Source organism: Mobula hypostoma, chromosome 19, assembly GCF_963921235.1.
Source record: "Mobula hypostoma chromosome 19, sMobHyp1.1, whole genome shotgun sequence".
Taxonomy (NCBI): domain Eukaryota; kingdom Metazoa; phylum Chordata; class Chondrichthyes; order Myliobatiformes; family Myliobatidae; genus Mobula; species Mobula hypostoma.
In genome coordinates, this window is record NC_086115.1 from 40,261,833 (window position 1) to 40,283,210 (window position 21,378).

The window sequence follows — 21,378 nt, forward strand, 5'->3', positions numbered from 1 at the left end:
GAAATCTGCAGATGCTGGAATTTCAAGCAACACACAAAATGCAATACAATAGTATCACTGGAAAACTACACACTAAGACTAAAAAGTAACCAATATGCAAAAGACAAAAAAAATTGTGTAAATACCAAAAAAAACTAAATAATAATTACAATGGAATGGATGATTAAAGTGAGAGGTTATTATAAACTCAGGATTTACTCATGTAGACTGAATGGGGGGTATTCTGCAAAACATTCAGCAAATCTCCACTGGCAGAGGCAGAGGAGCTTTGATGCCCGTCCAACCAACCCAGGTATGAAGGTCGATCACTCTAAGTGCCGAATCAATTTGGAGAGGTTGAGAACGGCTTCTTTGGCAGTGAAATCCGGGCCCGAAGCGAATTATTGGGCAGCATGTTCTAGGCCCAGTGTGATTCACCACAGCCGGGCCTGGGTCCTAATGTGAGGCATGATCTGTTGTTTGGACAATTTAAGCACCGGCCCAGATAGACTGGAAAGGCAGTGTGTCAAGAGTCATGCTCAGCCAATTTGGAGAGGTCGAGGCAGTTTCTTCAGCAGCAAAATCTAGTCCCAGAGCGATTCGTTGCAGTGGAGCCCAGGTCCTATCTCAAGGTACGATCCACTGTTTGGGCAATTAAATGCTGACCCAGACAGACTGGGGGCTCCTCTCTCCGCAATGCTAAGGCTATGAAACTGGCCCCAGCTTCTGTGCTTTATGTTTGCGAACTTTACGACAACTTGGCCTGCTAATATGATGATCTGAATACCGAGGCTTTGGGCCTACTCCGGGCTGCTCTGGGGATTTGGATCTAGGGATTCAATTTGGTTCAGTGTGCTGTTGTTGTTGCTCACTTTTATTGCTTGCATGATTTGTGTTTTTTTTCTCTTTCTCTGTGCACATTGGGGGTTGGCCTTTTTTTAAAATTGGGTTCTTTCAGGTTTCTTGCTTTGCAGATGCCTGTAAGCAAGCAAATCTCAAGGTCATACAATTTATACATTCTTTGTTAATAAGTGTACTTTAAATCTTTGAATTTTTGCAGTACAGGGGAGGCCATATAATGAGCGATGAATGCAATAGACTATACCAGAAGAAACAAATTGCCACTTTCCCCAGAAGGATTACTTGGGTCCCTGAAATGTAGGAAGGAAAGAGTTAAAGAACAGGAGTAGCATCTCAAATGTTTGAATACGAAACTGTGCTGAGAAAGGGAGTGGTTGGCAAAGATGGAAGAGTGGACTACTGAATCGCAAAGTGGGTGCCCTTTGAAAAGCTGTAGGTGGCAGGCAGAGGAAGAGTTGTCTTGTGGTGGAAGCTCTTTGGAGATGTTGGAAATTATGGAGGATGCCCTATGTAACATGGAGGCTGGTGAGACAAGGGCATATTCTGACTGGAAGAAGAGAAGGTGAGAACAGAAGTGTGAGGAAAAAGGAAAGGCAGTCAAGGGCTCTGTCAACTTGTAGTTGAGGGAAATCCAAGGTTAAAGCAAAGGGGAAGATACCTTACAGGTACTGGTGTGGAAGAGCTCACCATCTGAGCAACCACAATGCAAGCAGAGAAAGGAAGAGATTGAAATAGAATCCTACAGGAAACAGAATAGGAAGGGGTATAACCAAGATAGCTGTGGGAGTTGGTAGGCTTACTGTGAATAATATCAGCTAACATATACCCTGAGTTAAAGATCCAAATGATAAAGTACGTAAGAGTGAAATTTGGAGCTTATTAAAGTAAGGGCAAAGTGGAAAATCAAAGCTACTGAAATCTTTCAGTCCTTTATGAGTGTAGGAAATAGCAGAAATACAGTCATGAATGTAACAGGAAAGGGAGCAGGGAGGAGATCTGAATAAAAATATATATCAAGGACCGTTTTATGTATCCAATATGGAGATTGGCACAAGTTCAAGAATAAACACAGAAACCTTCAAAAGTACATACAGTAAAAGACAGAGGAACAGGGACTCTTGCAGTATTCCTGGAAGAAAAATTGATGTCAATTGAATAATAACTGGAATAAAACAGAGAATGCTGGAAGCACTCTGCCGTATCAATGGAGAGAGAATCCATGTTTCTCAGTATTTCAGAGTGGACACAGGATAACTCTAAAGACTTCTACATTGCGGACAGTCACAGACCTCACTCATGTACCAACTGCTGGAGAGTAGCCACTGGCTTTGCTCTGGCGTTTATGTAAAGTTCCCCAAGAGAAAGAACGTGCTTTCTGCAGGTAATATCCATCATCATTATCCAGGTCTTTCGGGGCACATCTACTCTTGAAGCAAAACTTTTATTTTTGTATTGTGCGTTTGTCCCTTCAAGGGCCTGGATCCTAAAGTAGTGAATACCAATCTTCCAGTTGATCAATAGAATGCTGTGAAGTGCAACCGGCAGCATCCTCCTGGACGTGCAACAATTTTTTCTGGGGACCTTGCATTCCAGGATTCTGATCTTCATGTGACTTTTTAGAACTATATCAGACTATATTGCTATATTGCTTTAAAGGCAATAAAAAGTAAGAAAGGAACTTCCAGGCCTTCTGCTTTATTGAACAATCTGATTTTAGGTTGCATTTCATTTGGGGGTTTTATAAAGCACTCATTAATAATGTATTGGAAAGAAAAATAACAATAGTTTTCTGCACAACTCTTGCAAATATTAAAGAAAATAATTACCCTAGCATTCATTTATTGCCTATATGAATACTACTAATAAAGTATACAATAGAAAACATAACTTTAAGGATGATAATAAACAATTATATTAATAATGACAGCATAATTTTCATCTGATAATATTAGTATTTTGGGATGCTACTGTCTCAGATAACTGATTAATACAGTGAGTTTTTAATGTTTATTATGCTGCTGTTGTACAAAACTCCCAAATAATTCTTTTGAAAATCTTTTACTTTGCTCAAATCAATTAAGTGCACATTCTATTCATTAATTTTTAGCTCTGATATTTGTATACTGAAAATCACATCACATATAATATCATACCTGTGGTTTATGAAACATTTAGTTATTGTGCAATTTATTTTATAAATTGGCTCTGGATATTAGTTGTCTCTCAAAAGACAACAGCACCTTTCAAAATGTTCACAAATAAAATACAATAAATATAGGGAAAAAGCAAAATGAAATAAAATGGACATTTAGAACATGAATTCAGAAGATATAAAAAGGGATAAAACCACAAAGTTATTACTACTTACCGGTAACAGCATGATGTACTGCACAATTCATTGTTGTATAGTAATATAGTTGTTATTACATTATTTCACATTTGATCTACTAAAATGGGCTAATTTTTTATCTATTAGTGTTTTTCCATGAAATCAAACCCTAGACTCATTTAACAATAGAGTCTTGAAGTGTATATGAAGTTATTTTTGAAGTTAGTTGAATAGGACGCTTACCGTCAATTTGGCTTCAATGTTCTCTTCCTCCTTAGAGTTGAGTGGATCCTGTTGCTTTACACAAGTCTTCATTTGCTGGTTAAAGCATTCAATTCCAAAAAATGCACTTCTCCACCCTGGGTTGCACCTCTTTTTTCCTGTGCTTAGTTCTGTCATTAGGCTGGAATTTTCTTCTGTGCCTTCGTTGCTCTGGCTAAGTTTTATATCTTCATACAAAGTACTACTTTCTGCAATAATATGCCAGTTATTTTCCATCTGATGTAAATGTTTTGACACATTTTCTTCCCCCTCGCAATTATCTGACTTTAGCTTCTCAAAATCAATTTCATCCAGTACTGTATTAGTAATATTTTGTCCAAGAGTCACTTCAGCATTTGTTTGTAGATGGTCATCCTTATATTTAACTGTGCAAGACATAATAAAGTAATCTGCATTAATAGATGTTCAGGTAACCTCCTTGTGTAAAATCTGGTTGTTAGACTGTATGAAACAGCATGGTCATCTACTTGCACTATTAAAGAGCTGGAATACTTCAAGTTTGATTCAAATGTCAGTTACCAGGACAACCAATAGCAGCTGAGATATGTGTCAAACTCTTACCAGGATTTGTCTTACTTTGTTTATTATATGGCTCAGTTCTGAAGCAGAACAAATTCAGTGAATTTATATATAAAACATGTCAATTAAACATGCAATTTCCTTCCTTTTCATTGGATTCTTCCTGGAAGGTCTGACTTGCAAAAAAAAATCTGGGTGGATAAAATCACAGAAAATTGCAAATTATTTCTAGTGGAATTTAATTTCTAATCCTTTAAGGGTTCATTAACATCCTGTTACCACCCTGAGGGAAATTAGGCTACTCCTGATTTCTTGCTCTCCTGTAGGTGTTGTGATTGAATTCCAGGGACACCATAATTAGATGGAGGGCTCAGCAGAGCGCTATTTTGTGAGAAGCCAAAATAGATACTTATTATAATAGAAATGTTGTAAGAATAACTTGTTACAGAGTAAAACTGTCAATCAAAGGTAAAATTGAACAAAATTAATCCTTTGATATATGTTGATTTCTCTGGCATTAACCCAGTTGGTATATGATTTTCTATATATATTAAGTAATTGACTATCTGATACATTTGCTGTTGCCGGACTTTGACCCAGTACTGAATGTAGGAATGGATTTTTAGCAATTAAGCCTTCACAAAATCATTCAATTAGTATTACACAGCAAAGTGCATTGATACATTAAATTTTCTTCCTCCTGCATATTGCTAGAATCGTATAAATTACATAATTGTGCAATAAGCCTTTGAGCTCTGATGCAGCTAATACCTCATTATGGATTCCCTGATGGGGCAAAGTTTTGGTAAATTTGCATAATTGACCTTCAGACCAGAGAATGAGTCAAAGGAAGCAGATCTTGGGAGCTGGTGCATAGCAACACCTGTACTTCAGCAGTCATAACAGCAGTGACCCATATCTAGGCCATAATATATTATGTGTGACAGAAGGGAACTCCTAACTCGGGCAGATTGACCAAACTCTGTTCACAATTATCATCTGTACTATGTAGAAAATACCCAACTCATCAGAGGTGAATCATCTCCTTTGCAAAAATGCCCAGAAATCCTCACTTCTTCTAAGAGAGCAACACAGAAACAGATATTTATGATTAAAGTTGTCATAAATACCTATATGTTGAATCATTGAATTACACAGCATTGAAACACAGCTATTTGCCCCCAGGCCGATGAAGGGTCTCGGCTTGAAACATTGGATGTTTACTCTTTTCCACAGACGTTGCCTGGCCTGCTGAGTTCCGCCAGCATTTTGAGTGTGTTGCTTATTTGCCCCTGGTATCTGCACCGTGAAAGAGCTATTGAATTCATCCTGTTCCATTTCTCTTTGCCTACAGATCCAATAGGCTTCAATTATATATGCATTTTCCAAGGTTAAAATTATCTCTCCCAGCAAGTCCTTCCCATTACACCCTACCTTAATAGTATCTTAATTCCATGACCCATCCACGATGAATTTTACCTCCAATGAATGTTTCACTGTGTATGACTTTTACAAGAATATGTTCCAGACTTAGATAAATATACAGATGAAAGGCCTAAGTAAAGCGAGTGCTCTGTGTATATTTACTGTTGCTTCATTAAATTTAGGATGAAGTAGGATGCACTTAATGGGAAAGCAGTATCCTGATTTTGAAATTATTTAAATTCTTAATTATTAGACAGCAATTAGAAATTACAAAACAATTAGTAAGTGACATTTGTGTGATCTAAACACAAGAAAATTCTGCAGACGCTGGAACTCCAGAACAACACGTACACAATGGATGCTGGAGGAACTCAAGAGGTCAGGCAACATCTTTGGAAATGAATAAAGAGTTGACGTTTCCAGCAGAGACCCTTCTCCAGGACTGGAAAGGAAGCAGGAGGATAAAAAAGTGGGGGTAAGGGAGGGATGACTAGCTAGAAGGTGAAGCCAGGTGGGTAGGATAGATAGAGGACTGGAGAGGAAGTAATCTGATAGGAGAGGAGAGTGGACCATAGGAGAAAGGGCACCAGGGGAAGGTGATAGGCAGGTGAGGAGAAGAGGTAAATAGTAATGGAAGAAGAGGGAAGGGGGAGGGAAAAAACTACTGGAAGGAGAAATCGATGTTCATGCCATCAGGTTGGAGGTTACTTAGATGCTATAAACACAAGAAAGTCTGCGGATGCTGTAAATCCATATCAACAAACTCAAGATGCTGGAGGAACTCAGCAGGTCAGATGGCATCTATGGAAGTGAGTAAACAGTCAGTGTTGTTCCTCCAGCCTGAGAGTGGCTTCACTGTGGCAAAAGAGGAGGCCATGCATCAACATGTTGGAATGTGAATGGTGACTGGAATTACAATGGTTGGCAACCGGAAAATTAAGCTATTGGCAGTTGGAACAGAAGTGCTCGACAAAACGGTCCCCCAATTTATGTCAGGTCTCACCAGGGTAGAGGAGGCAGCATTGGGACCACCAAGTTCAACAGATGACCCCCAACAGATTCATAAGTGAAGTGTTGCCTCAACTGGAAAGATTATTTGGGACCCTGAATGGAAGTAAGGAAAGAGGTGAATGGGCAGGCATACCATTTCAATTGTTTGCAGGGTTATGTTCCAGGTGGGAGATTAGTAGGGGAGGGACGAATGGGCAAGGTAATCACAGAAGAAGCGATCCCTGCAGAAAGCAGAGAGTGGGGTGAGGTAAAGATGTGTCCGGTGGTAGGATCCCTGTTGGAGATGGTGGAAGTTGAGGAGAATGTGTGTCGGATGCGGAGGCTCATAGAATGGTAGTTGAGGACAGGAGGAACTCTATCCCTGTTAAGGTGGCAGGAAGATGGGATGAGTGCAGATGTTTCGGAAATGGAGAAGATGCAGATGAGGGCAGCATCAATGGTGGAGGAAGGGAAAGACCATTCTTTGAAGAAGGAGGGCACTTCTGATGTCCTGGAAAGGACAGCCCCATCCTGGGAATGGATGCAGCAGAGATGAAGGAACTGAGAAAAAAGGAATAGCATTTTTACAGGAGACAGGGTGGGAAGAGTTATAGCCATGGGAATCAGCAAGTTTATAAAAGATGCTGGGAGACAGTTTGTCTCGAGAGTTGGAGATAGGAGATCGAGAAAGGGGAGGGAGTTGTCAGAAATGGTCCAAGTGAATTTAAGTGCAGGGTGGAAGTTGGAGGCAAAGTTGATGAAATGGATGAGCTCAGCATGAGCGCATGAAGCAGGACCAATGCAGCTGAGTTGTGTATTCTGTAAGCCGAAATGGGGTGGGATGGAACCAAGTGTTATTGGCACACTAATTATTCTAACTTATTTCTGCATAAGGCAGATCACTGATTTATTCAAAAGTTAATTTAAAAATCATTTCAATTGCATTCTAGAATATACCTGCAACCAGGTTGTCAGAAAGATGATTCAATTTCAATATTGTACATTCTGGTGGAGCTGATGGTGATAAATGGGGTTGTTTGGAGATTTCTCTGGTTTCCATATCAACTGCTTTCTTTTCAGATCTGAGCATTGCTTTATCCCAGACATCTTTGCCACTTCTTTGTCTCTTCTGCACAATGAACATGTTCTTTCCCTTTGTATTATTTTGCAGTGCAAGGTTAACATTGTTAAACACTGGCCTCGTTGCAACTTTTGATCTGAGACAAATAATAATTAGTTTGATAACAGCGCAACAGCAAAATTAAAATTTGACTATAGTTTTACAGATGACAATTATGGTAATTTCTGTTCTGTACACTTATACTCTTTTGACATTTACCCAAATAGAAAGCTTTTATTTAAAGTACAATTACATAGTAGAAATGAAATTTAAAAGATTTCCAAACAAACCTTACCAGCAAATCACATCATAGAGCTTTTAAGCTGAAGGCCAAAATGGCAAGGTAGTTGGTTGTGAGAAACAGTGTGTGAAGCGAGAGGGGGAGAATGATAATGAATCAGAGATGTTTAGAAAGAAAACTCCCGAGCAATAGGACCTATCCTACTGAATACATATTTGTTGAAAGGTGGAGCTAAGAAAAATTGAGACATTTTTCACATTAACAGGGAGCAAGAGGATTTATGTATACGTAGTATGCATGTACAAAACCGTTCACAGTACATCATGAATTCTGTCACAAGTAATTCAACCACAGCAGCCAATCTGCCGACAAGAAACTCAAAACACAAAGAAAATAAATGATATCAGGCTTATAGCACTTATGCCAACTGATAAAGTTCAGCCATAACCTCATTTTTCAGTACTAGGAGGGCTGCCTTGCTGGTCTAAGTTCTTCAAGTATATCCAAATACATTTTAAATGCACGAAAACTGATGGTGGTGGTGGTGGTGGGTAGGGGGAGATGTTGAAATGCAGCTGATGCCTAAAACATGTAGGTGGCATGTAGATGGAATCAGGAGTTGGGGTGGGGGGGGGGGGGATAAAAATGGGTGATGTGGGCCGGAGAAGGAAAATGGGAAGTGAACAGGAAAACTGGAGGAGGATCAAAAGGGAGAGGGAGAGGGAGAGTGGAAGAAACACACTAGAGGTGAGGGTTACCTGAAACTGGAAAATTTAATGTACAAACCATTAGATTGAAGATTATCCAGAAAGAATGTGAGGTGTTGTTTATTTAGGGTCAAATTTAGAAGAGAAAATTGAAGGTCAGGAAACTGATGTGAAGATTGAAATGACCAAGGAAGTCATTCAGGACCTAGGCCCAGCATGGTACAATGGAAGGATATCTCAGAGTAGGGCCAAGAGGAATTTTACTGGTGAGAATGGTGAAATATGATAAAGTGCTCGAAGAGAAGGTGTGATGCAAGTTCTAACCTGATATTAATAGATACATAACCATCTCAGCAGATTGCATTTGCCATCTTGTGCATAGTACAGTAAAACTCCAGTGAAATGGCACCTCATTGCTCAGAGATCACAATGGGTTAACATCTGGCTTGCTCATTAATATGTTAAGTTCTCATTAACAGCAGACTTACTCTCCATAGATCCCTGCACTCACAGAGCCAACTGTACTTTATTGGGAATGTGAACCTAGTGCAGTGAAGTCACGCTTGGGGCTTGTAACATCAAGGGTTAGGAATCCAGGTACTCTAGTTGCTGGAGCCAGGGTTATTGGAAATTTACTAATACTTTCTACCAGAAGCTTCAAGGAAGCTGATTGTGGAGAAGTGCTGCTTGTTCTTTGTAGAAATTGTCGCAATTTCAGAACATGGCAGAGAGTAGAGAGACCAAGGTTAGGACAATGTCCTAAGCTCTGTGATATAGGAGCTTTAGAACCATTCATTTTGGTGTGAAGCTCAACAGTGAACATGATCATAGAAAGCGAGTCCACCTATTAGTGGAGGGAAGATGAAGAGAGGAAGGTGAAGAGGATCACCTCCTTCATGATAAGTAGGAAGCAACTGACTCATGAGCATCTCATCAGAGGTGGGCTGCAACGTTACTGCTATTTCCCAGGTTTTACTCTGAACTTCCTGTGTCATGTCCAACCTGAAACTTCTCTTTCATGTTACATGCGATGCAAGAAACTCATTAATGAGGAGAATTGCAGGGGCAAGTTGGACTACTCCCCGTCCGCCAGAACAAGCAGGATCTCCCAGTCGCCACCCATTTTAATTCCACTTCTCATTCTGACATGTCTATCCACGGCCTCTTCTACTGTCGTGATGAAGCCACACTCAAGCTGGAGGAGCAACACCTTATATTCCATCTGGGTAGCCTCCAACCTGATGGCATGAACATCGATTTCTCGAACTTCCGGTAATGCCCCCTCACCATTCCCCATCCCCTTTTTCCTCTCTCACCATGTCTCCTTGCCTGCCCATCGCCTCCCTCTGGTGGTCCTCCCCCTTTTTCTTTCTTCCATGGCCTTCAGTCCTCTTCTATCTGACTCTCCTTTCTCCAGCCCTGTAACTCCTTCACCAATCAACTTCCCAGCTCATTACCTCATCCCTCCCCCTCACCTGCACCCCCCCCCCCGGTTTCACCTAGCACCTTGTGTTTCTCTTCCCTCCTCCCACCGTTTAAATCTACTCCTCAGCCTTTTCTCTCCAATCCTGCCAAAGGGTCTCGGCCCAAAACATCAACTGTACTCTTTTCCATAGATGCTGCCTGGCCTGCTGAGTTCCTCCAGCATTTTGTATGTGATTTCAATAATGTGCCTTTCCTTGAAGGTCAATAGTTAGTGCAAGCTGAAAACAGGTATTTGCAAGTATTGTTCCTACAGCATTTTAAAATGAAATGGCTTTATTTACTTTGATACACTTCAGTGAAATTTTTAAAGCATTAGACATTGAATCATAATATAGCAATTATTTTAAATTAGCCAGAATTGGTTCCTTTAAGAGGGTAAAATCAAACAGTTGCATCGCCACATTTAATGAAACATTAAAGAAAATACAGGAAATATACAGAAGGTCAGGCAGCATAATTTTTAAGAGAAAGAGTGACCTTACATTTGATTTGAAAGATGATTTTGATGCAAGGTTTTTGCTCTGATACATTTGATCTGTTTCTCCCTCCACAGATGCTGCTTGATATACTAAGCATTTCCATTTCTTTCTGTTCTTATTTCAATTCTGCATCATCTGTTTTATAATGCTTTGGGTTCATTACCATGTTGATAAAAATTTCAAGTAATTGCTTGCTTTTTTCACAAATCCACATAAAGCTACTGTATATAAATCAGTATACTTGCACTGTTTCCCATTACAATTATCCAACCAAGGTTGCCTTGGTTACATTAGAGTTCTCATAGCAACTAAACTAGATGTCACTGCATGCTTGAATACACAACTGATGCTAATTATTAAAAAAAATCCATAGAATCTGTAAACAGACTGCTGCGCACAGAATACAACTTTTTAGACTTATCAAAATTAACCTTGAAATTGGCTTTCAGGCACATTTATTAACTTGCTTATCTATCTGTATTTACAATAAGGAAACATACATTTATGGAGTTCCACTTTTGCAATTAAAATGCCAGGGAGCTTCAATGAGACAAAAAAAAACCTAGAAATGAAGAAGAATTAGGATAGGAGGCCAAAAACTAGATTAAAAATATTTTCAGGAGAGAGAAAATTATTAATGTTCCAAAGTGGAAAGTTCAAAAGTTAAGTTCCAAATAAATAATTTTATCTTAATATTCCAAATCTCTCAGGCTTCATTATTTACTTTGGTCAGAGTGAAAAGGTAGAAAAATTACCTCGAACTGTCCAAAAACAGCATACATGTTCATTTCCCCTGTCATTTATAGTTCCTAAGCTCACAGTCAATCATTATTTCCTTAAATTATGCTACTAATTTTGGGCAAGTATTAATAAAAACAAGAAATGCATCTATAGTAACCCCTTCATAACCTTAGTTCACACCAGAATGTTTATTAATGAAACAAATACACTTTAGCTATTATCACTGTTCATGTATAAGAAACAACATGGAATCACATAATCCAATCTAAACTGTAATTGCTAAAGAATTTACAAAAAATAAATATTTCTAATTAGCAAAATCTTCAAAGTATGGTCACTTATATACAACCAATACCTACTCAGAAAATATCAATAAGAATAATAATTTCTCTGCAATATTACACCATTCTACAGCATGTTACTGGGCACGTGGCCAAGTGGTTAAGGCATTGGACTAGCGACCTGAAGGTCGTGAGTTCGAACCCCAGTCCTTGAGCAAGGCACTTAATCACACAGTGCTCTGCGACGACATTGGTGCCAAGCTGTATGGGTCCTAATGCCCTTCCCTTAGACAACATTGGTGTCGTGGAGAGGGAAGACTTGAAGACTTGCTGGTCTTCCATACAACCTTGCCCAGGCCTGCGCCCTGGAGAGTGAAGACTTTCCAGGCGCAGATCCATGGTCTCGCAAGACTAACGGATGCCTTTCTTTATTTACAGCATGTTAATACAGTCTTTACTCTAAAGGGAGATTTAATGAAATATATTGTAATATTTTCAGAGGAGATACAACAAAAATAGTTGAGAAGATTATTTTAAAAAATCACAATACTTCAATTTGCCAATACAATGCCTTCATTTTACTGACAATGCCTTCATTTTACTGAGTACATGGTACACAGCAGAAGCAGGTAGTTAATATTCTGAGTGGAGGCCTCTTCATGCAGACTTTATTAAATGAATAATTCACATAAATCATCTAGAAAGATAATATGTTAATATTCATTTACAATTCTGAAGTTTAATAATTTTTAGTGAAAATTAAAGAGTCTTCTTTTTAAAAAACTGTGAAACCATGCTGATTCTCATACAAAAGCACAGAATTTCAATAATGGTGATGGGAAGATGGATCCTCAGTCAAAGGAGAGCGATAGTGAACAGAGCACGCAGCGGTGGGCGACGGTCGCTTCAGGGTCGCTATAGAAATTGAATCTGGCTCTTATACATTGCCCACTTCCACATATAATGAGTATACTTTGATCTGCTGAGATACATCATAGAATGTGCTGGGGCACATTATCAGTGATGTAACCTGGGATCATTGGGTGTCTTAGGTCTCTCAAACCATCAGTCACCCTCGGCCAGGCGACCCAGCCAGGGTCGATTAGCAGGCTGGCTTGTGTCCCAGCATCACTCTCTCAGGTCACACCCCTCACTCAGCAGCCTCTGTGACAGTCCTGAAGGCTCTTTTTCTCTACCACCCCCATAATGCCAAGGAGAGGGCAGGTTCTGCACAGCAATCTACACCCTGCCTCGTGCCCTCCACCCCGTCTCTGGCACTGCTCTACTAGCTCCTGGTGTTTGGCTTTCTTACGTTAAATACTTTGTTGTGGGGGCCTGAGGCAGATCCGTAAAGATTCATGTAATGAGCCACATGGTTTTGCTTAGTGCGACAAGCAGGGCAAGTGGCTGCCACAGGGCATCCACAAACTACATTGAAACAACAAACAGAAGCTGTGCATCTTATCATATCTTCAATCATGAATGTTGCACACACTTGTTCTTAAACTATCACCAAATGGCAGGTACTGTCACTAAAAGATGTGTATTTCCTGTCAACCATATTGGAAGTTTAGGAGACCATTTACTATCTCATAAAAGAAACAACAAATAAAATTTCTATGCCTACAGATTCATTTAGTACTTCTTTCTGGATGCCTACAACATGACCAAATTTGTCTGTGCCAAACTTTACAGTGGACTCCCAAAATAATTTTCATAGGAGTTTGTAAGATAAATGTGAATATTAAATGTAACATTCGTTGATAAAATGTGGACAATGCATTTGCAAAGGCTAAGAAATCTGTCGCTTCCAAAAATATGACGCCTTTCTAAGCTGTGAGTTTCTGAGTCATGGTTCAAGGATAAGAACAGCAAGAGATTAGTGACAACATACCTGGTGTCAATTGGCACTATTGGTTAAAGGAATAGAAGTGAGGCACATTTACAACGAAGCATCAGGTTTGATGTTGAATTCCCAAATGGTGAGCGTAACATTGCTCTTCTAGGAGAGGGGCTCCTGACATTATGCTGGGTCTACACAACCACAATGCTTCTGAATTTCCCATTACCAATGAAGCCACAATTATCGGGCATTACAGCAAGTACGAGATTGTGTAAAAATACAGTGTCTGCAATCATCCTGGGCATTACTTTGCGTAATACACATGCTAGGTACTTTGGGTAGCTAATAAGCATACATAAATTAATACTTACATTGGAGCAGACAATGAAGAATTTCCATTAACAACCTCATAAAGCTGTTTGAGTAGATTGTCATCCCAGTAGAGGTCACAAAACTTCTCCGATATAGCATTACTGAATGTACTGAATTTAAGATTTTTCAAGGATAAGATGTACTCACCTTATAAAAGAAATCAAAAGTCCAAAATCAATTACAAGAGTGAAATGTTATTTCACTTAGCCTGAAAACATTAGAAATGTTGCTTGTTATCAGCTTAGAATAATGCTTTTGAAGCTAGCTACATTGAATTTGAGATTTATTTTTGAGTAGTTTCAAACGCATATTACCATATATAAATAAGATAGATCTAGATTTTTCAATTACTACATTTTTTACTATACAAAATAACATTTTGCAAACAAGAACAGCACTTTTCATTTATTTCTATAATAGAATATTTTTGCTTTTGAAAACAAACAGAGCATTTTCATTTTTGTAAAACAACACTGAGTCAAGCAATGAGAGAAAAGATGTCCAGGTAAAGGTTTTCAGCTTCACTATCTGGACAGCGATCTGGGCAAGTGGATATAAACAAAATTAAAATCAATGATTCACACCCACACCAAAATACTGCCCAGATAGCGAAGATGATATAATCTAACATAGTATACTCAAAGGCAAAGAACAACAGCAAGGAAAGTTCCAAGAAGGACCCAACGTGCAGACAGAAAAACACATTAGAAGTCGTGAGGAAGGAAAATTATGGTGTACAGATGTGCCGCTTTTGAAATCTCCTGCAGCTTTTATCTGTCAAAAATGAACTAAAAAGCATTTGTAAAGTGATATTTGAAAACTTTTAACATGTGCCATATCCCACTTTTATAGATTGGTGAGCCATGCTTTAGAGGAAGCAATTAAGTGAACTACTGAAGTTAAGATTGAATAAAATCTTTTTGCAAGTAGTACTACAGTTTACAGAGTGTGTATCCAAGCAAACATTTTGATACACATTTTTTTTTACAAATTCACCACTTTCAGTTTGAACCATAATAATTCTTAATGATAGAAAGCAACTAGGACACCAATGTCAACAGCAATCGATGGGCTGGTTTGTGCTGACCCAATCCCTTCACCCAGACTGCACACAGCTGGTATCTGATCCACTTGCCTGCCCTCACCATGTTCAGATGGGACCAGCCTAATCAGCTAGCTCCTCATATTTCGGGGATGAACAGCAACAGGGCCTCTGGCAGTGTAGTATGGAGGCCCAGTCCCTAAAATGACAACAAGCAAACTTGGGGGCAGAACTTTACCAGCTATAAATGATGCAAAGAATTGCAATCGTCCTTAAATATCTTTGACATGGAAACAGTTAAAAACAATTAAAATTCAAGTAAATTGAAAAAAAAGTCAGTGTTAATTATTTAAAACAAAATAATCAGAATTAACTAAAATGCACAAAAACTTAAATAATTAGAAACATTAAAATTAAGTAATCTTGAAAATGCAACTTTAAGTCTGACCTTGCCTCCTAAATCTTTGCCCCACAATTCCCATTGAAACAAAGCAGTCTCAAATTATGTATCTGGTTTGGAATACATGACCTCTCAGCATAATGGACTCTGCCACTGGGCTCCATGAGAGAATATATATTTCAAGGATGTTTTAAACACCGAAGGACTGGGATTATGATCTAAACTAGCAGCAATGTGCAATGTGATTTGACCCAATATTTTCCGGACTATTGGATTCTTAAGCAGATGGCCCAAAAAATTTTATTTCAATGCTTTTTTTCAAATGAACATATTAACAGCCTCTCACACTGATTGCCAAAGGCCCAACAACTCTATCACATAATGTAACAACAGATAGAATTATATGGGAAAACTGAATGTATTGCATGTACAATAAATTTTGTAACTCTGCCTCTGTGTCTCCACTGGGATTATGCACAGTGGAAAACTCTGCCAAAGCATGCCGGAGCTCCACTTCCGCAAAACTCACCTCATTGTTGTGGTGTGCGGGTTCAGTCACCATTCAGGTAAAGCAGGCCTTCACTATGAGTGAGAGGCTTCCTTCGGTTAAATTTAAAGAGGACATGCCTAATCACCTGGGGGTTCTCCAGCAGGTAGCAGCTGGAAGCAGGTGTTCCTTAAGCTAAGACTAAATTCATGCTACCTCATTGCTTCCCAACACTATGTATCCCAAGACCAGGTCACCAAACAACATAATTGCGACTCTAATTTATCCTCCAGCAAGGGCAACAAACATCATCCCAAAGTCCCAACACCCCTTTCCACAGGCCTGTGAAACATTAAGAGTTAGGGCCATTGAGCAGGAGTAAATTAGACATGTGGCTAACACCAGTGGAGATGTGAAAGAACAGTCCCCAATGTAAGATTACATTGAGAAGCTGTTGGTTATGAATGAGAAAGAGAAGGCTGAGGTTTTAACAGAGTAATGATTTCTTACAAGGCTCAAGTGTGGGGGAGCAGGGAAGTTTTGCTTCTCCAGCTAATAGGAAATACCCACAACACCTTTTCTTTTAAATACTCATCAAACAAATTCTTCCTACTGCCAGATTTCACTATTTGAGAGCTAATTCTGTATGTGCATATTATTTCGGTGGTGGTGCCATCATCAACCTGTGACTTCATTGTAGTAAGAAGACCTCACCTTCACTCCTATGCCTCATATAGCACTGAGTAAAATGACAATGGGTGGGGATTCAGCACAAACCAGTCAGTTATTACTTACACCAGGGGTTCCCAGCTTGGGGTCCGCACACCCCTTGCTTAATGGTATTGGTCTAATGCATGAAAAAAAGGTTGGGAACCCCTGATTTACATCATCCACCCTCTCCCCAAACTCTACACAGATTATACATAGCCTGGAGGAGTTAAAATTGGAGCTGAAATTGGCATTGTACTACTTATGAGGAAGAAAGTTGGAGGCTGTAGGAAGATAACAAATAGAGTGGTTAAAAGATCATAAACCTAATGAATGGAATTTAATCTGGAAAAGGAATTTTTTTTTACAATTTATTCATTCATAGCATGTAGGCATCATTGGTTAGTCCACTATCAACTGACCATTTCTAATGCCCCTGAAGTAAAAGTCTGTTAGGAATGAACCTCTTTACTGTGCATTGAGAGTCACATAAAATAAAGGATAGTGAGAATTATTGAGCAACAGGGGAACCTTTGAGTGAGTAGATTTCCACAGATGTCAGCACATTGCCGGAAGCATGCGATAGCGCAAAAGACAGTTCAGAGGAGAATTATGAAGATATCGCCAAGTCTGTAAAAACTAGTTACAAGGAGAAAATAGTTTGACTGTGGCTGATATATCTGGGAAAATAGGAGGCTGGGAGGATGCTTAATTGGAGTGTTCTATGGCAAGCTGAGGCAAGGTGAACAGGTAGGGCACAATTCCCTTCGAGGAGAGGTGAATAACCACAGTACATAGACTTGATTGATAAGAGAATTGGAGGAGAATGGAGGAAAATTCTTCTCATCCTATTAATTTTTTAAAAAAACCTGAACAAACACATGAAGAGCAATAAACAACAAGGCTTATAGACCCAGAAGTGGGAAATGGGATTAGGCTGTGTAGTATTTAATGGCCTCTATGGAATAATGAACCACGAGATTCTCTGGGGAAAACTGAATGCAAATTTACAGGATGCTGGTGAGACTGAATCTCAGTACAGTGCACAGTTTTGGTGCCCATATTTTTTTAAAAAAAGTTGTACCTGCACTGGAGGCAGCGTAGGGATGGTTGAGCCCTGAGATGAAGGGGGCTGACATTTGAAGAAAACTTAAGCAGGTTGGCCCTATATTTATCGGAGTTTAGAAGAATGGAAGTAAATCAAACTGAAATAGACAAGATTTAATTGAGGACTACAGGATGGATTGTGAAAAGTTCTTTGCCCTAATGCAGGTATCAAAAAGAAACGGGCATATTTTCAGAATAATGGATTACCATTTAAGATGGAGATGAGGAGGAGCTTCTTAACACAGAGAGTCCTGACTCTTTGAAGCCCTCCACCCACAGAACTGTAAAGAATGAGCTATTTATTATATTTAAGGCAGTCAAAGAATATGGGAGAGGGAAGTGAAAAATGTTGAGAACAAGACAGATCAGCCATGATCGTTTTCAAGAGAATAATGGACCTACTTCTCTTTCTTCTTATGTTCTCTACCATAAATATCTTTGATTCTAATTACTAAATAGCAAGTGCTTTAGATTCTAAATATTTCAAAAGTGCTTGATTCAACAGTAGCTTTCATAATGAAAACATTAGTAAATTTTCCTTTTTGATAGAATTATCAGTAAAATACTTAATGTGTGATAAATTATCAATGTGTGCCAAAATAAAGATAATCTACCCATGGTACTGGCTTCTTCATCATGCTCTAAGTAACCATCAAATGCAAATTCTTCTTTTAAGAGATGAATAGTTTTTTGTAAAAGATTGACTGGTGCTGGATTTGACAAATTTATTGCCTCTAGATTGTCTTGAGGAGACACTGGGATGCATGCAGAAGGTAAGTGGATATTTTCTGAAATCTCTGCAGAAATGCTTGGAGCAGCTGTGAATGTTTTTATTTCATTTCTAACAGCCAAAGAGTTCTGTTCCAACAAACATCTCTCAGGCAAAGTTATTTCTGTGGGATTGGTCTTAAAATCTACAAAATTGCAAAGATTGTCATTAGGAGGCTCCAAAATAGTGTGCGTTTTGATTGTAGCCTTTTCATCATCATTTCTGTTGAGCTTAGAACTAAAAGTGTTCTTCACCAGTGATCCAGTACATTTAAAACCGCTTCCATTGCTTCCACTCGAGGCCCTGTTGAAAAGTACTGTAGATTCTGGGAAGGAGCTATTTAACTTCTCTTCATGAGAACTCGGAATAAAGGATACGTGCTCTGGCATGGGTAAGTTAAGAAGAGAATCATTTACTGACATAGCAGAAACAGCTTCGGAAAAGGAATTTACATCCTGGTATTGCAAAGAAATTGTGTGTGATGCACTTGCTTTGCTTTCAACCATTGGAGAAAGGTTAGTAGATAAACTTGGGCTGTTATTGGTTTGGTTTAGCGAAGATGCTGATGTGTGCGTTCGTCTGTCCAGAGTCTCATTCTCAAAGTTAAATACAGATGTTTCCACAATTCTATCACGTTCAATGTCTTCAATGGGCACCACTCCTGGATTCTTCTGGATTTCCTCTTTCATAGCTTTAACAAACTGTTTGGCCCCTGGACATTTGCTTGATACTTTTATACTGTTGAATTAAAATAAAAACACACGTATATAATTTAGAAAAATGAAGTATGAAATAAACTAGAATTTTCAAATTCATAAAAAATAAGACTTCTTATCTTAAAGTTTCTAGACTTTATTAAAAACACTCAGTGTTAAGGTTTGAAAGTACTGCAGGAATGCAAGATACCAGACTAGCAATGTGAAGGACTGAAGAATTATTCAGTGGAATATTATCAACATAAGAGAATGTTTGAGTAATATAACCATACCTGCAACATTCATGAAAACTCTGGGACAGTTACAGAGAGTTACTTTCTGCAGAAACAGCATTTACATACCTCATGATTGGAGTACTTTGTTGCTTAAATATGTACCTGTGATTCTCAAGATATCCTTGGTGGTGTCTAGAAGTGTCTACAACTGATACATAAGCCACCATTTTCTATTCTATGCTTTAGTACTTGAAAAATTAAAATATTTCACAAAATAATGAGAAACATACATTTATTTAAATACTACAAAACCAAAATAGATGCCCAACAAATGATAAGTAAATAAATGACATTGAATGTGATTTTAAAAAGTAATTTTCAAGTAAACTTTGTTGTTATTGATGTTGTAAAAATTATTAGCTATAAATTTTATTCAATTTAATAAATGAATTTACTTTCTAAAGGAATATCCCATCAGTTTAATAAACACGTAGTTATTTAGAAGACATTTTTTTACACCTAGGATCGCCTGACAATGTTAACATAACACTTTTAAAAAGTTAACCTTTTTAATAAGATTATCTTTCAAAACCTAAAAATATGTAACAAATGGGAAATACAAAAATTATTATATATATATTTATAAATTTGCTAAATATTTGTCAAATCCTTTTTATATTGCATTTGCTACCAACAGCTGATCTGAATAAAATGTCCAATACTCTCAGGAGATTTACTTATCTAATGCATTACCTTGTTTTCTCTTTGTTCTGTGCAAGAATAATTGGTTTGAAATGGGTGGCTGGGGAAGTGAAGGCCTCTGGAAGTTTAGAAAGGGACTTGGTGTTTACAGGACACTGACAAGGAATTGGGCCCTTGACAGCTGTCAGCTTGCTGTCAATAGCAAGAGGTACAAAGCCTATAAATAATGAATGAAAAAGAAAGAAAATTCAATGGTAATGCCTTTGCTGGTTGATGTAAAAATGTGCACTGCTTCAATAATGATTCAGTACCTAATCTGGATGACTCTTGGGCAAATGTTGCATTTTCCAGTGAAGAATAAGAATACTCTAAATTTTCCCTTTTGAAATGGAGTCCAGTAACAGCCATTTCTTTCCTGTGGAATTTCTAATTGAGGGAAAAGAAATGAATGAACAATTATGAATCTACATGCTATTTTATCTGTGGGTACTAAATGTACAAACGAATGGAACGCAAACTCAAGAACAAATGAGAGCAACAGAAATAATAATACAACACTAGTGTCAAAAATGAATACAAACACAATATTGATCACTGTACATCTGGCTTTTCAGTGTAATATATTTAGACAATCAAATGACTAAAATGTAACAAAGGAATTCTTTGATTGTACTGTAATGCTTTGCTTTGAAATGCTTGTAACTGCTTTGACAATCTTGCCTCCAGCTAATGGCCTGGAGTTTGCAGACCTTCGAGAAGAGCTTACACCCACCTAGTGCGGATCACCTGAAACCAGTCTGCGGCATCATAACAGATCCACCCTCAAAGTCTAGCTTCTAGTCAAATGTGAATGGCTAAGGAACAGAACAAACCCTGTCCACAGAGATGCTGAAAGAAAACTTTAACAGCAATGACTGTCAAAGTTGTTAAAATACTGGTAGCGAGAAATTCATCCCCAGTAGGTGGGGCAAAGCAAGTTATGTACTAAATTCTGTTTTGAAATTTGGATGCACGGAATAGAATGTGAATTCCTAATTATGAATTTTGAGGTCTGACAATGTTTTTGAACGTCTCTCACAACTAAACATGTTTAAATAAACCTTTTTTTAAAATTGTAGATTTAATAAAAACTTTCCTTTGTCCCACATAAGCATCATCCACTTTGCCAAATGGAAACATCTCTTTGCCAAGTAGATTGTTTGAACAGATTCCATCGCCTAGTTGCTGGCCAATTTCTACAGCATTGTGCACCACTGCTGAACTCCAATGGTGCTGGAAAGTCAGGACATTGTGGGTGCCCAGCTACCTGCAAGATCAGCACTTCTGCAACTGGCCTGGTGGCACGTATGCAGAGAAACACTGATTGTTACTCTAGACAGCTCTCAAAAAATCCAGGTCATTATGACTAATGTGAATGACATCAGCAAAGAAATGTTGTTAATCAAAATTACAGTGGTTAAAATTTTGGAATATGTTTCATTCAGGTAACTCAGGGATAACATTCTTTCTACTAATTTAGATGATAATTTAAGAGTGGGTTGCTCCTGCTTTCTAATGCTCATATAATGTTTTCATTCT

At 38.4% G+C, this 21,378-nt stretch overlaps 1 protein-coding gene across 2 annotated transcripts in view; it reads right to left on the minus strand.

Annotated features, from left to right (window-relative positions):
• The window catches only part of LOC134358989 (kinase non-catalytic C-lobe domain-containing protein 1), a 151,231-nt gene that overhangs the window by 47,251 nt on the left and 82,602 nt on the right, over positions 1-21,378 (minus strand). For both annotated transcript variants that reach the window (XM_063071751.1, XM_063071752.1), the window contains 6 exons: positions 20,112-20,226; positions 19,852-20,017; positions 18,013-18,905; positions 13,654-13,801; positions 7,343-7,602; positions 3,413-3,816 (listed from right to left, as the gene is read on the minus strand). In XM_063071751.1, coding sequence (XP_062927821.1) covers positions 3,413-3,816; positions 7,343-7,602; positions 13,654-13,801; positions 18,013-18,905; positions 19,852-20,017; positions 20,112-20,226 — 1,986 coding nt within the window. The remainder of the gene's footprint in view (positions 1-3,412; positions 3,817-7,342; positions 7,603-13,653; positions 13,802-18,012; positions 18,906-19,851; positions 20,018-20,111; positions 20,227-21,378) is intronic.